Source organism: Lathamus discolor, chromosome 6 (genome assembly GCF_037157495.1).
Source record: "Lathamus discolor isolate bLatDis1 chromosome 6, bLatDis1.hap1, whole genome shotgun sequence".
In the NCBI taxonomy this organism is placed as follows: domain Eukaryota; kingdom Metazoa; phylum Chordata; class Aves; order Psittaciformes; family Psittacidae; genus Lathamus; species Lathamus discolor.
This window is the reverse complement of record NC_088889.1, coordinates 55624627-55641337: the sequence shown is the minus strand read 5'-3', so window position 1 is coordinate 55641337 and position 16711 is coordinate 55624627. Positions and strand designations below refer to the sequence as shown.

Genomic DNA, 16711 nt, shown 5'->3' with positions numbered 1-16711 from the left:
TCAAGGCTGAGTGGCAAACCTGTTTGTCCTGCTTCATGATCATTTCATCCATGTCATCTGTTTCAAGTTGGTCATGTGCAACTCCCTTTACATCTACTAGAGAAACAAAGGAGGAAAAGAATGAGGAGATAGAAATGACAGACTAACCGGAGGTTCCCATGAAATGAGAAGGAGATCAGCAATGTCTAACTGTCCATGAACTAAAACAAAGCTACCAATGGGATATTTAACCAAATAACTGAAAAAAGGGACAGAGGAGAGGGGAGGGAAAAAAAAAAAAATAAGAAGAGGTCCTGCTTAAACCAAATTAATTTCCAACCTCCTCCAACCCCAAGGAGCATATGGCCAATTACTCTGCTCTGCTATGAAAGGAAGCCTGCATTGATAGGTGGCTTCTTCTTTAATTGACTTAAATAGAATTTTTATAAATGGATAAAAGATGGTTACAGGAAAAAAAATAAATAAAAAAAAAAATCCCATTTCAGTTTCTTCCATGAAAAGTTAAATGATTTCCCCAAAGTCACACATAAAAAATAAAAATAAAAAAAATCAAGTTAAGACCTGACCCAGATCTTCCTTCAGTTATGTAGCAAGCACTTTCTACTTTTTCCTTTGTATAATACCATTTTATCACACTCTCCACATACTACCTGTAGCTTCCAGTTTAGCTTCTTAACTGGCAATTAAGCTCCTAGCATCTTAAATTCCTCTGGACAACTAAGTCAGACTTACACTTCAAGGCAATTCTTCATAGAAAAGTTGCAGTGTACAAATAGCACCTCCTCAGTCTCTTCACTATTTCTGAAGCAGACTGCCCAGTAATATCAAACCAATTTTCAGGCTGTGCAGACTACAGCCCATTTGTGAAAAATTTGCTGCAAAGGATGAACAGAGGAAAAAGACAGGAAAAAAAGGACAGGGGAGGAAAAAGAGTAGATTCAGTAAGGAAAATGATCATAGGAGGGGAATAGAAAAAAACCAACAAAACAGAAAGCAAGAAAAAAGTGTTCTAAAGTCTGAAGATAGTATCTTAAATCAACCATCTGTCAGAGTGGAAAAAAATACCCTGCTTTTTCCAATGCGTTTTCAAATTAACAGATCTGCTACTATACACAGCAACTTTTGACAAGTGCCTGAATTTTGCAAATTCTTAGTGACCTAATCATGAGAAAGCTAGGCACATTTCTAAGAATTGATTCAGAAGCTCCGACTGTGTGTGGGTTTAATTAGTACATGCTTACGTACTTTGTTATCCAAGCTCTTAGTATTTAAGATCATTTCTGCAACATCATTATAACTCGTAATTTCAAGATGGTTGTCAAAAGAGCATGAACTGAAGAAAGTGATACCCAGGAAAATTATGTGGTAGATACTTTAGCCAGAGAAGGAATAAACCAGATGTGAATGGCATGCTGGTAGTCACTGATTCTTAAGAATATTTGATTATTCTGCTTTGTTTAGTGTCTCTCTCTTGTTTTGCAACAATGACTTCTGTTGCATTTTAGCTGACACTCCATATTTAAGTCGTTTACTCAATTAAGTTGTTTACTTCTCCTCATGGAAGGGAAACGAGGGAACTTCAAGACATTTCTACAGCATCCCAATTAAGAGGGCTGAGATCCTGCTGAAGAGATTAGGTATTTTCCGAAAGCTAAACTAAGTCATTTCCTCCAAGCTAAGAGTAGGGATTCCACATCTACCATTTTTAGTTGGAAGGAAGCAGATTAGAATACTCAAAACCATAACCTCCATCCTCCATAATACACTTATTAAGAGTAAGGGAGAAGAAAAAAGGTTACAACAGGAATAGTGAAGTGCATTCTTTCACTCCAAATGAGACTGCAAATTCGGTACTAATTTTCTACCTTCAAACACTCCACTTCTCAGGATCTTTTCTCAAATGCAAAAATGATGTTAAATTATTTGCTGATATGATTAATGCAGAAAGCTCAAAGATGATTCCAAATAAAAGAACAAATCCAAATGCTTGTCTCCTCTTCTTCTCTTCATTTTGAAAAGTAATAAAATGCAGTAACAAGATGCCCATAAAACCTAAAAAATTACTTATTGCTATAAAGAATATTTTCTCCACTGAGATGAAAGGACTCATATGTAAAACTTCACATTTACATATCAGCCTGTCCACATGGACATAAACACAATCGTATATAATTTAAAAATGCAGCACTACGTCCATTTGGGCATGTGGTGGAAAGCAGCACAAGTGCAAGAATTGCTCTCTGAAAAGGTTGACAGGCCAAACACTGAACAGAAACAACACAGAAAGCAATGCACCAAAACCCCAAGCTCATGAGGTTCCTACTTCAGCCAATTTCTTAGTGAGCTTTATTTTTTTTTCTTCTTTCTGCTGCTGCTGATTGACAAAAAGCATGACTGTTCGAGTGGATACAGGTTTTGCGAGTTAGGTACCTGTTAAGTAAGAGCTATTAAATTAATCTATCATATGCTTTCAGCCTTCTGAAAATAAGCAAGTCATAGCTAGCTTGGCTTGGATACAAACTGGCGATATATTCCACACAGCTCAGTGATGCATCTGACAAATAATTTACCTAGGAAGGAGACTGAAATCAATGTCTTACTTTTGTGTTTGGAACGAGGGGCAGGGTGCACTTCTGCAGTTACAGTTTTTAAACATTTGGGAGGTTCTTTAGGACCCCAGTCTTCTTCCCATTCCTTTTTAAATTTTTCTTCCTCTGCTGTTATCCTATAAGAAAATTAACAACAAAAAAAAAAAATGCAGCTAGGAATTCCAAGTATAAAATCAGCAGCATCAATATAAATTAATCACAATTATTTACTGTTCAGTATGTTTGGGTTTTTTTCTATTTAATATAAAGCACAATAAAATTCCCCTTCCCTCAAACTAAATTCCTTCAATCAAAGTTTCATGTAGTAAGCTATTAAGATAATTTGTAAAATTCAATGTCAGTGAGTATTCTTATTTAATATTGAGACTTCTAAGGCCATTTATATAAAACAGCTGCATAGATATTAAGCCCAGTGATACACAATACTGTCAACTGAAGCAAAAAACCCACCTCTCACCTATTATTTTTTAAATATTTAGAACTGAGGATTATCTATTAGAAAAACAGTTTTCATTAAACTATTAAGTGACTGAACGGGAAATCTCAAGTCATTTTCAAAAGAAGTGCCATATAACCTAATAGCTTGTAGCTCCATATATGATGCCTTTAAGTGATTCAAGACCTATTCTTAGCTGTAGCCTGTCTTGAACTGGCAAACTGATATACAGTGCCGAAATTTACCAGGTCTTAGATCTAAATGATGCTATTTATACTTGGATTATCTCTACCATCTCTAATTTAGCTACAGTAAGTTTAAGAAATCCACATGTGAGCAAAGCTGAGGTCAGTATTTAAATCTGGAGGCATAGTCAATAGCAGGGAACACTGGACAGAATGTTTTTACATTTCGTTTTAATTAAAAAACAAAGGATTACAATGAATTTGAGGTACACAGAATTCAGAACCATTTAGGCATGTTTCATTTTTTTTTCCCCAAAAAATGCATGCAGGATATTAATAAATGGCACAGTGAATTTATACAAGGAATTCCTGCAAAAAAGGATTTTAAAAATGGAGCAAAGGGTCATCCTCAAAAACTGCTAATACAGAAAAGCACTGTATTCTAGCAAAAATGCCTGTTTGCCATTGCTTATTAAATCTAAGCTTTAGAATGAATACAAGTTCCTATACTAACATCTTCCCTCCTCTAACACCAAGGGGACTGACATTGACTTAACAGTTTGGATTAGAATACGGAAAAGCTTAACAACTGCCTGAGCAACAGTTGGAAATTATACAAGGAAGTATGCAGACATGCTAGCCCTTAAAATGAGCAACCTTCGAGGCAGCCTACTCATGAAAGTCCCCTGAGTGAGCAAAGATGCACTTAGTTCAGAAGGATACCGCAGATACTAAATATTTATTATGACAGGCAATCTGGATTCAGAGAATAAAAACATTCTTCACCTCTGGTAATCTGCTTTTATAGCACCTTTCCATGGCTATTGCAGGGATTTCTACAGTAGACCACAATAAGGAACAGGGTATCTAGTCTCCAGGAATTAGAAATGGAAAACATTAAAGAATTCATCCATGTGCTGCAGCAGAGCCTATAACAGGACTGCCAGAAGATACTTCTGTTGTCACAGCTGGAGAATATGTTCCTTTTTGCACCTCAAAGATTCAGAAATTCCTGCAACTAATTCCTGCACTAATACAAGTACAGGAAAAGGGACTTATGTGAATGAATATGAAGTAAAAGCTGGTTAAGGTGTCAAAGTGCAAAGCTGAATGCTTCAGGGTCAATTTTGGATCTAAAAGGCTGCATCAAAACAGATACTGTGCAACTTCACATTATCTTTCATGCAATTTCCCAACATCATTTAAAAGGGAAATTAATTACTGTGAGAACAATGCGCTATACTGGTTAAAGTTCCAAATGTAAAATAATGGTTAAGTTATATTTATAGAAGTGCCTTTATTATGATACAATTTTTGAATATGTCTACTACCTAGAATCACAGAATTTTTAAAACCAGTGTAGACTGTGATAATAAAAATCAGATTTCCTGAATAAAACAGGTTACAGAACTTCTTGCTTTTGGTGCCACAGTTTTAATTTAATTAATTTTCTCCTTAGAAAAGCAAAACCCTACTAAAAATTTATGATGAATGAAATTTTTATTTGAGACAATTATCATATAGTCCTTTTTCTAGACTAAATCTACAAAACTTTAGTTTTCAGAACTGCCTGATAGACTGAAAAGGCTATTCAGTGCTGTGAGCACTTTCACAAACCATGAACAAACTACTTGTATTTTGCTGGTTTGTTTGTGTTTTTTTTTATATAAGCTAAGTGGATATGTCAAACCCCCGAGTATATGCATGTTTTTAACTCTTCATTCATTCTTCTCTGTTTCTTCCCTGAAGAAGAAGAATACTTTCTTGAAGTATTAATTTCTCTTTTTTTCCTGTTAGAATTAAATGTAGTAATTCAGTGACAACAGGTTAAACAATTTCTGACACACAGAACTTCTTTAAGTTCCTCTATACATTTATAGCATTTTAAAAATAAGCAGCCAACTTCAATTTCATATTGAATTCATTATTACCATAACCCTCATGTTTCCCAGGTGCTGATTTTCAGATCAGTTTCCTGTTCCATAACTGTGGTGTACTTATTCATGCATTGGACCCTCCATTCAGCTAAATGGAAATATCACACAATGTTACTATTATAAAAGAGCATGCAGAATGTTTTCAGCCAGATCTAATAAGCGAGGACCCTTTTTCAGGCTGCATAATGCTTATGTGAGGTATTTACTTACTGCTCTATTTCTCTGCGATATCTCTCCTCTTCCTCTGCAGCCTTCTGGGAAATCTCCAGTTTTCTTCTATAAGAGGAATTAGGACACCATGATAAAAGCATTATTTTCTGAGTAAGAGTTTGCACAAATTGCTTCAGCATATAGTTAGTAAAAGATACAGATGGCAAACACACATGCATTGAGGAAAAATGCTCCTTTTTAAAAGTTGTCTTTATGATACCAAGGATTCAATATACTTTCATAGGAACCCTGAGGACATTCATTACCATCTGGATAACAAGGCCGTATTACCCATTTCACTCTTTAAGACTCAATCTACTTCTGAGACCATTCCATAGTATATTAAGAGGCTAAAATTTGTAACTGTACTACTAAAAATAAAGAAAGAGGGAATAGCATCATGAAAATAATTAATATCACACTGAATCATAGGGGAACAAAGTGACCCTTCTACTCAACATGCATTTGCATGATATCAACTCTGAAAACCCAGAGTATCAAGAGCACCATAGAATAAGGATTTATGAACATAGACTCCACAAAAGCAAAATAAAGTTGATATAAGTTGGGAATCTTCTCACAGTTGCTCCTGTCTGACATGTCCTTTCCCAATTCAAGGTAAAATTTTCAGACTGTCCTATATGGCATTCTTACAATCTCTCTTTCTCTTGCTGCTCTTTGATGATTTTGTTAGTCTCCAGTGCAAGTCGCTTCTGATGCATTAACTCCTGGCGTTCTTGCTCACGAAGACGTGCTTCTCTCTGCTTTTCTTCTTCAGTCATGAACAGCTCCTTCCCCTGCAATCACAGCCACCATCCAAATCAGTGGTAAAAAGGTGTCATGAATGTAGTTCTTCTAAGAAATAATTCAACAGTGTTTACATACCAAGCACATCTGCTATTTCCTCATATCACTTTTTCCTGAGGAATGCTCTCTGAAAGACCCTGACAGATCTGACCACTTCATTCCAAACAGCTACTTCAATTTCAGTCTCAAAGATAAAAGGTGCTAAACACCTCAGAAGAGGCATGCAACTGTGAAAGTCAGCGGCAACAGCATAAGGGTCTATGCCAAAGACATGCTTAGTCTGTCACCCAGAAAACACTCCATATTATATTTTCCTGAAACTTAACTGAGCAGTGCAGTGCTAGAGATCAGTACACTACATGAATCTCAGTGTGGAAGACAACTATACAGTTACTGCATTTTAATGCTCATGTGCCTGGCTGCTGTGGAAATGTACTGTCATTCAGAGAACCAAAATACAGGGAATGTACATTGCCAAAAGGTTACAAAGTGCTTCAGTTTTTGTTCCTGTTCAGTTTGCTTTACAATTAAGACACCAGCAATATTTTCTGTTCAAGAAAGATATTTCCATGGTGCTATGTGTGGAACACTTTGATAGCATCCATCTAATTTTCACTACCAAAATTAAAATCCCATGTTAATTAGGAAGGCAGGACTTTTTACATCTCTAAGGCTCAAAGTAGACAGCTCGAACAAAAAAAGGCAGTGAAGAATGCCTTTGCACCACAGTCTTTGCTGACCAAAAAAAAAGGAGTAGAGTAGCTGTTTCCTTTGGCAAACTCGTCCTCAGTACTAAGACATATCACAGAATCACAGAATCACAGAATCCCAAGGGTTGGAAGGGACCTCAAAAGATCATCTAGTCCAACCCCCCTGCAAGAGCAGGGTAACCTACAGTACATCACACAGGAACTTGTCCAGGCGGGCCTTGAATATCTCCAGTGTAGGAGACTCCACAACCCCCCTGGGCAACCTGTTCCAGTGCTCTGTCACTCTTACAGTAAAGAAGTTCTTCCTGATGTTAACGTGGAACTTCCTATGCTCCAGTTTACACCCATTGCCCCTTGTCCTATCACTGGATATCACTGAAAAAAGCCTAGCTCCATCATCCTGACACCTACCCTTTACATATTTGTAAACATTGATGAGGTCACCCCTCAGTCTCCTCTTTTGCAAGCTAAAGAGACCCAGCTCCCTCAGCCTCTCCTCATAAGGGAGATGTTCCACTCCCCTAATCATCTTTGTGGCTCTGCGCTGGACTCCTTCAAGCAATTCCCTGTCCTTCTTGAACAGAGGGGCCCAGAACTGGACGCAATATTCCAGATGCGGCCTCACCAAGGCTGAGTAGAGGGGGAGGAGAACCTCTCTTGACCTACTAACCACTCCCTTTCTAATGCACCCTACTGAGTACTGAATGCATACTGAGGAGAGACAAGCAAGGTGAAGTAGGGTAGAGCAAAAGATTACTCATTTTAAGGATGCAACCATAGTGGTACATGCCTGCATAAACCTTATTTTTTCTAACAGCTAATAATTTATCCAGGAGTTGAAATTAAGTCCTTAGGATTTTGAATTCCAGAAGCTGAATCAACTAGTCTGGAGCATTTGTTTAAATAACAATTGACAATACCTTTAGACAACTGCATCTTTTGTTACTCTAAGAGTAGTTTACTTAAACCACTAATTCCTTAATATAGCTGCACAGTATACATCAGCACTTAGAGGTAGCTTAGGTGATTTCTTAACCTTGTTTTTCCTATTTAATTCAATTGCAAGTCAATTAGAAAATACCATCTTCAATTAGTCTATGGAACTTCAGTACCATCTTGTATATAACTATACTTTTTAGTCTAAGAAGGATTAAAGCAGTAAAAACATTATAACATTCAAAGTCACACAAGTCAGTAGGAAGACTTAATTTATTTTAGCTGACTTTAGATTAGGCCCTAAAAGCATATAGTTCTGTTGTAGAGAACAGTGGAGAAGGACAAACTGAACAATTTTCAATGTGTTGATACACTATAAATCAGATAAACAGTTACACAAGGAATTAATGTGGAATAAGACTAAAACATCAGCTATTCAGGACAACAAATTAATTTGCTCCAATCCAGTTCACCTTTCTTGTTTCAGCAGAAGCAGCTATCTGTTAAGAAAATGAAGGTTAATTTCCATTCTTTGTCAAGGGAAAGGTTTTGCGCTGGCCCACAGTCATGAAACTGTTTTACACTGCTTACTGAGAATCTTGTGGATAGTTATCATTAAAGTAATCAAAAGCCACTCAACACTGCCCTGGTTGACAGAATTTAGTGGTACAGACATTATAAAGAAATACGGCTATACTTCTTATCAATTTTTAACATTTATGTGCCCACATAGCAATTTTCACCAATGTTCTGCTTTTATAAATATACTACTTACAGCGCCTGCTACCACAGAGATAGTCAAAGTACGACTACTTTTGAGCACTCTGACAGCCTGCAAATTAAAACAAACAAGTCTGAATTAAGTGATAAAAGGCCTATATATAATTACATATATATATATTTATATATATATATTTATATGTATAGATATATATGATGAAAGATGCTGGCTGTCTAGGCTGGAATTTCCAGAAGACCTACTTGAACACAACAGGGTAGTAGTTATTCAAATCTCCAAACACCCATGTTCCATATACAACATCTTTGGTTAAGTAGTCCAGTATCAAACATATTTTTTGCTGCCAGTAAAACCAGACAGAGGCTTAATAAGTTGATAACTATGAATTGAGGGAACTAAGAAGACTTGATCTTACCTCTTTATGATCCACATTAGAAAAGTCCACTCCATTTACCTCAACAATCTGATCACCAACCTAAAGGAGATAATTGAAATTTTGGTACAGATGCTGAATTAGTACATACATTAAGTGAAAACAGAAAGAGATATAGTTTCTAACATTCTAAATACAATAATTATAGGTACTACAGAGTACAAGGGGAACAGACCAGAAATTAGCCAGGCTTGCACATTCTCCTATATTAGCATTTCCTATTGCCACTGTTTGCAACCAAATAATGCACTTGATGGGCTATTGTTCTGATCCAGGAGAGCACTCTAACGTTCTTAAACATTTGGAAACTCACTTAATTTGAAATGTAACCACAAGGTATTTCTTTCCAATGGGAAAAAACCCCACAGCTAGTGACTTCACAGAGGTCCAGAACCCCTGAAGTACTAAATACCAAAGGAGATTTCCTTGTGGTACCTACCTTGGAAGGTGGCATACTTACCTCTAAGCCCACTTCTGCTGAAAGAGAACCTGGCTTAACGTTGCTGATAAAAATGCCTGGTTTTTGTGTTGGGCCACTGGAAATACTGATAGAATAGAAAAAAACAAACATTTCTAGGATAACATTTACACAATAGTGTATAACAGTGAGAAGTCTTAATTGGCTTTTTTCTTTCACAATTTGTTTCCAGTTAAAGAATATTTTTGTGTTATTATCCTACTCTGAAACAAACAACAAAATCTGGGGAAAAAAAAAAAAAACTGAAAGAAAATTGAAATTGAAAAGAAGCTTCTAGGTTTTGTCTTAGACGTTGAAACCAGCACAGTATACTGACCTATATGATCTAAGGGACTGGGACACTAATGACATTTGAAAGCAAACATGTAACAATAAAGAATATTAATTGCTTGCACATTTACTCACTGAACTGCAGTATACTCTATGTATGACTGAATGGTATTTTTCAGGATTATTTATTAGAAAACAAGAAGGATGTTTCAACTAGAGGCCAACACCTAGCCTGGAAACTTTAAGCTACAGTCTTAGTTGGGCCTAAAGACAGCAGTGATTTTTGTAGATACTATATCCAGCAGGTGATGGAACCACCCCTCCATGGTTGGTAAATAATTTTTTTTACAACTTTACATCTTCCAAATAATATAAAAAGAAAACTTACGCTTTAGAAAATATGCTGTGCAGTTCAATCTTGACAATGTCAATTACATCCATCTAAATACTGAAGAAATCCTACCGTATCTTCATACCCAAAACCTCCATAACTAGCTACAAGAACATGACTCTGAGAAACATTTGTTCATATTTCTAAAAATCTAGCAAATTTAACATTACTTTTAGGAGCTGGATATAGCAGTGAATGGTTTTTCAGTCACAGAAAGCAGTCTAAGTTCAGGGAGTGAACCTGAGAGTGGACAGTGCTGGAACTTGCTATGTCACAGAGTAGGATTTAAAAGTATTTTGAAATGTAAAAGCATTTAAAAGATCCAATTCCATGACAACTTGTAGCATGTCACTTCCAGCCTGCTCTTACTTTAAAAAGATTTTTTTTGGTTTTACGTCAGAACTTGTAACACAGGCAATTATGATGACATTATTAGACAAAGGTGTGCCACAGATGCCCTCCTTTTCCAGTTTGCCTTCCTGATCCACTGTGGATGTACATTTTCTTGATATGATATTAGTGAAAGATGGAAGTAACTGCCTTGGATGTCTCACTTAACAAGCCAGTGACATTAAATAAGAAATAAGTACCAACCTGCATCCCATGCCTTTTGTACCGATCAAGCTAATGAAGACTTTCTTCTCTTTATTGTCTCTCCCTCCAGAAGAGGCGAGACCAGCAACACTGCCCTTTCCTTCCTATAGGGGGTTAAAAAATGGAGCAGATGTTACTCACGCATAACTTTTATCAAGACTGCTACAGAATTTCAATAAGCCAGGATCAAACCCTGCCAACATCAAGATAAGATTCTTCAAAGGATCCACTGGAGAAGAACATCAAGTACAGTCATTTCAGTGGAGCTGCATGGCTGAGGTGAAAGACTGAACTTATCTTTCCATTTGGATAAGAATGTTTAGTCAAACTTTGTCTTCAGAAAAGGGTAAAGGAAAATTAAAGGAAACTGATACCACAAAATAATAATTAAGATGTTCCCTGACAAAAGAGCTGGAAAAATACATGATAATGCTATTAAACAATTTCTTCCTGAAAGCTGAAGAATGATAATTGTGGTCTCCCTTTTCACTTCTGCAACCCATAGAAGTCACTTGCATTCATACCTGCCATTCCTCCACTAATACAGCTAAGATAAGCCAAACAGTCTGTTAAAGATTTATACAGAAGAACTGTAGCCTGATAATAAGCCAAACCAAAATAAAGCACCAATTGATGAGTAAAAGATATCTCATTTGTATCCTGCACTTTCCTTACTTAATGATGCTTAGAATCATTTCACATCACAACAAATGTTTCTCCCACAACATTTGTAACAAGATACTGCATTACAGAAACACATAACTTCTGTGATAAGGTCAGAGGAAAAAGCATTTCAGAACCATCAGACATTTCCCAGAAGATATTGTAATAACATATTCATCTCTTACCCCAGAGTCTGACACAAACTGATCCACATATTGCCATTTAAGGGGTTCATCTGCTGAACTGGAAGGGAAAAGTAATTGAAATTACTGGGGACAAAATAAATGTGCATGTATTAAAGAAGCAACTTTGGATTGTGGCCTCCTATTTTGCCACAAAAGAATTATCAAATTCCTTTGGATACCATCCACAACTACTGGTTTATTTTCCAGCTGTTCAAATAAACAAGCATACAACTATTTAGGCTAGTAAAGCTGGACACACGTAAAATTGAGAAAATCACCTCAAGTGAAACAATTCTGGGTAACTCTAAGAAAGACTGTGAAAACGATCCAAACAACCTGAACAGCTTATATAAATGTCTGAGAAAAGGGACACCTACCATCATTAATATTCAAAGAAATTGGAAGAGGATAATAAATTGAAAATCTTCTAAGTTCTGAAGAAATCCTCAAATATTAGTTACACAGAGAAGTAGTGGAGCTCTGTTAAGATAGGTACACTGATAATGAAATTTCCAGGTAAAATGCACGAATAACAAGAAAATAGAATTTGATTACTTTAAGTAGGCAACTATCTTAAAATCTGCCTGTTTATCACAAAGGACGTGACATTTAAATCAGCTACAGAGATGCCCATTCACACATTTTCAAATATACAGATAAACACAAAAGTTCTTTGGGTACTGAAGAGGCAACATGAAAATGAATCACCTAATCTGTTTTCAAATCAAATTCCATTACCTTTTGACAGGTATCATGCCAATATCTGAAAAAGAAAAACACTTCGTTACGTAACACTTTCTACGGATCACCACCAATTTATTAACAGCAGCCTTCAGTGACACAGGTGATTTCTTTTGTTACTTACGTCTTACTTTTATGGACACTATTTTCTTTGTACGAATGAGATTTATAACTTCTTCATGTGTGCATGATGAAATGGAATATCCATTTATACGAACTATCTCATCTCCAACCTAAAAGATAAAAGGGAGAAGAAAAAAAATTGTGAATTAACATTAAAAGGTTGTTCAACAATGATGTAATCTGACAATCATTTTGATGCAAAAGTTTGATGATGTTGAGTCCCGAATACTTTGTAAATTCCAGGTAGTGTCCAGTCAAAACGCCATCTTGATAGTTCAAAGAAGTTCTCATGAACATCAACAGAATAGGAGTTTGTTATTAATCAATGAAACTTTGTGTGCCTCTTCACAAATACGTCCGGTTTCATGAAAGTATTATCCCTAGTTAATGACTGCAAAGACTAAAGTTCCAAGCTGCCACATTTCAGTTTAGGCTTGAGTTTTCCATGCTGCTATCTGCATCAAGCTGATTCGAAGTGTCAGAAAAGCTAAAGCACCTAGCTCTAAACAACAAAATTCGGGTGGAATACATTCACACACTCATAGAGAAGAAATAAAAAGAATCTACAATTACTTTGTTGAGAGGCTCTGTGCTTCAGAACTTCAGTTTTGAAAAGGTCCTTATACTACAAATCAAAAATTTAAAACATCTTCATTGGTGAAAAAGTTTAGGGGAAGGGGTAGGTTCACTGTAACGTGTTTGGTGAAACTTGATACAAGATTCTGGTTATGCTAGTTCTGATCTGAGGTGAACTTCCCTTTCATACACTTGCTTTGGGTCTGCTGGTGCACCAGCCACTGGTACCAAGATCAGATGTGAAACACTTTCAATTGCAGCTGCAGAAGATCAGAAGGGTTAGCTCTTCCAGAATATAGGAGGCACAGAAGACTCACCATGAACACACTAGGATGCGAAGCTTCACTCGGCCCTAACCACTAAGGTGGAGAAAAAAAACACCCCACTATCTGCTTACAGAATTAAAGACAATATTACAATAAATCTTAATCTTTAACATGCTTGTTAAGACTGTACCACCTTAGGTAACTGTGACCCAATTTTTTTAAAAGAGAAAACTTTTTTTTTTCCTTTTTGAGCCAGATACTTCCATTCTCTCCCATAGAAATTTTCCAACTTTTCTGTCACTGGAAGGACACACGGTAATACTACCAGTCTTAGACTGAGCAGGTGATTTACTGTCCACACAGACTAAATTATACAGTGTACCCAGTGTTTTCTCCATCACACCAGCTTGACACGAGTATCTGTGCTTGAAAAAAGGTCAAGAAGTCACAGTTGAGCTCACTGAGGACTAGCTTCCTTGTGCCTTGTTAACAGTTTTAAGGGAAAAAATGGGCACTGCTGGAGACTTCTACAGCATTGAACAGCTCAGCACCAAAAGCCTAAATTTCCATCACCACATTTATGTGAGAGGAGGGAGTGGAACTGTAAGTAGGAATTCCTCCATATGGCCTGTGTCTTAGAGACAGATTAACACACACCTTGGGTGTCAGGACATTGGGCATGCCATGACCTTCTGCTTGGTTTTTGCAAGTATTATCAAACCTTCCTACTGTGAACCGTTCAGCTAAAAACCAACCAAACAACCAAGCAGACAAAAACCCCAAACAACCAACAAAAACCCCCAAACAAATCCATTTATTTTCTTCATGTTTCATACTTTTCTACTTGGTCTGGGAAGTGCCGTATGCTCTCCAACAGTACACACAGCTTTAACATAGCTCATGTAGCACGGTTTCCTCCCCACTGCAGTTAAAGATTTTTATCTGACACAACACAGCACCAGAAGCCTACAAAAGCAAAGAGAACGCAGTAGGTGACTGTCGTGCAGGAGAGAACACACTCGCAGAAGCTGGAGTTGACTGTGGTCCCAAGCCCCAACCGGTGGGTCTGCTGCTCCACCTGCTGGACACCCACAAATCTCACCCACGGCACTGGCCTGCGTGCGCTTTGCAGCGCTCCTAAGAGCTTGACTTGTTACCATTCAGGCCAGTAAGAGTTTTTAATATGATGCTTCGTAAGAGCTGAAGTCAGTCAGTACTGATGGCTTTTGAATATAAAACCTGTGGTAAAAATGCAGAATCCGACAAGGAAAAGAGATTTAGTGTCATATGTCTCACAGCTCTTACTATGAGGGAGCACTCAAACTTATTCCAAACATTCAAAACAATATCCACCCCGCTGATCCACGCCACAGGCCTGGCCACCATGTCACTGCAGTCCTCCTTCCCCTGCAAATACAAACACCGTATCTTCAGCTAGTCTAGAGCAGTTCCATTGCCCGCAGCACTTCAGGAAACCCACTGTAAATAATGTGTTTTAAGGACTGGGACTAGCACTGGCAATGCAATTGTACTGCCAAGAAGCAAAATGCCTTGGAAGTAAGTCAGACTTATGGCACTGTGCGTAAAGACTCGGCCTAATTAGGATTCTACTTGTTATTCTAGGAAACTGCAGGAAAGCCAGTGATGACTGCTTTTCAAAGGAAGCTTGAGTTCATCAGTAATAAAATGTTCAAAAAGCTTTCCCCATTCCCATCTCTGGCCTCTCTCTGGATTACTCACATGCAAAAATACCACAAGTCTGTGTATAACTACTTAGCCTCAAGTGTACAATCTTGACCTCACTTGATCTACCTGGACTTTTCTGTTGGTCTTACATATTTGTTGGTGGGGGGGCTTTTTGTCTTTAGCTCAAGATTCCCTCTTTTATTCGCATCTTTCGCGTCATACAGGTCATAAAAGACCATGCAGCTTGGGTTTGCACAAGCCCAGCTTTTTTAAAATGGTAACTTAACCTACTGTTATTTACTGCAAGGTCTTAATACTCAGAAGCATCCCTGTTTTGGGACTGCAAAATGTCATTTGTGAGTCTTCTTCATATAGCTTCTGCATCAGCAGAACTAGTGCTGCATTGAGGATGTCATCATTCACTGAGAGAGTCGTATCTTTTAGTATTGTATCATCTCCCTAAGAGGCACACAGTTACAAAATTATAAATGCAGCCAAGAGCATATTTTATTTTTTCCTCCCATGTGGGAATGAGCTTTTTCCACATAGATATTTTTAATACTTCTCTTTGCTGAGCTTCTGAAATGACATGAAAAGACAGTCTAGTATTCTTCACTCATCCTAATGACATTTGTATTACTGACTGACTAGGACTGATTCTGCCTTAGAAATACCACAATCTAGGCTGAACTACAGGGGACATATAGACATGTAACAAAAAAAAAAAAACCCAAAAAAAGTGTTCATACACTGAGGTAATTCATAGGGTTTTTTTGGTATGTTTTGCTACTTTTGTACTCATATCACTGTATACCAACCTTCTGAATCAAAAGCAGTAGAAATAAAAGTCTGCAGGATTGAGCAGATTAAACCAGTGAACCTTATTTTGTTATATAGCATTTCCCCTTTCCCTATCAAACAGGAAGATGAGAGACTTCCAAAAGAAAAGCTGCAAGCTTAACTTTACCCAAGTAAAAGCCTATTATTTGCAACTTTTAACATAAGAAATATAATATTTAGTGCTTCCAGGAAACTGAAGGGTTTTTACATAACATCACTATTTCAAATTTATGATTTTGTATACTTCTTCCACTTTGATCATTCATACCAATCTCTGTCTCCTGGCATTCAACAAAATCCCCATGGACATAAAAATCAGAAAGGGAGGTAGTGAGGGGGAGGTAAAGAACATTTCTTCATGAAAGGACAAAATACTTACTTGCCTTTTAGAGAAGCTGCAATCAAAAAAAGAGTCAAAACTACAAATGCCTCAGTGAGGCTTCATGACCATTCAGCTGTTTTAATCTAACTTGGAAACTACTTAAAAGAGAAATCATGCAAAATTAATCCGATTTTTCTTTTCTTTTTTTTTTTTTTTTTAAAGCAGCAGGACATAAACTGACAGTCTAATAGAAGATCATTATACTTCTCTCAGACAGCATTTCTGGGATAAAAAATGTGTAGAGATTTAGTTAAATAAAGCAGGTGGATGAAATTTCAGAAGCAGTTGGCATTACTGTGAGACAGCAATTTAGAACAATGGACTGACTGTCAGCTCATGTTATTCACTCGGGTTCAGAAAGTGCCTAATGCCACCTATTATGAAGGGACTTTAGGCTGAGCTTTAACACCACATATCAAAAACCGTAAGTCAGACAGTTATATGAGCTGCAAAGCATCATCTGCTCATATTAATACATATAGCCTAACCCTAACAAATTCATAGTCAGTCTCAA

At 37.0% G+C, this 16711-nt stretch overlaps 1 protein-coding gene across 3 annotated transcripts in view; it reads right to left on the bottom strand.

Annotated features, from left to right (window-relative positions):
- USH1C (USH1 protein network component harmonin) overlaps positions 1-16711 on the bottom strand; it is a 59050-nt gene that overhangs the window by 33393 nt on the left and 8946 nt on the right. For 2 of the 3 annotated variants that reach the window (XM_065682874.1, XM_065682871.1), the window contains exons 5-15: positions 12449-12557; positions 12322-12346; positions 11584-11641; positions 10736-10839; positions 9463-9547; positions 8985-9044; positions 8606-8662; positions 6032-6174; positions 5378-5443; positions 2601-2725; positions 20-96 (exon numbers count right to left, since the gene is read on the bottom strand). In XM_065682874.1, the coding sequence (XP_065538946.1) occupies positions 20-96; positions 2601-2725; positions 5378-5443; positions 6032-6174; positions 8606-8662; positions 8985-9044; positions 9463-9547; positions 10736-10839; positions 11584-11641; positions 12322-12346; positions 12449-12557 (909 nt within the window). The remainder of the gene's footprint in view (positions 1-19; positions 97-2600; positions 2726-5377; positions 5444-6031; positions 6175-8605; positions 8663-8984; positions 9045-9462; positions 9548-10735; positions 10840-11583; positions 11642-12321; positions 12347-12448; positions 12558-16711) is intronic. The other variant, XM_065682873.1, reaches the window with a different exon arrangement.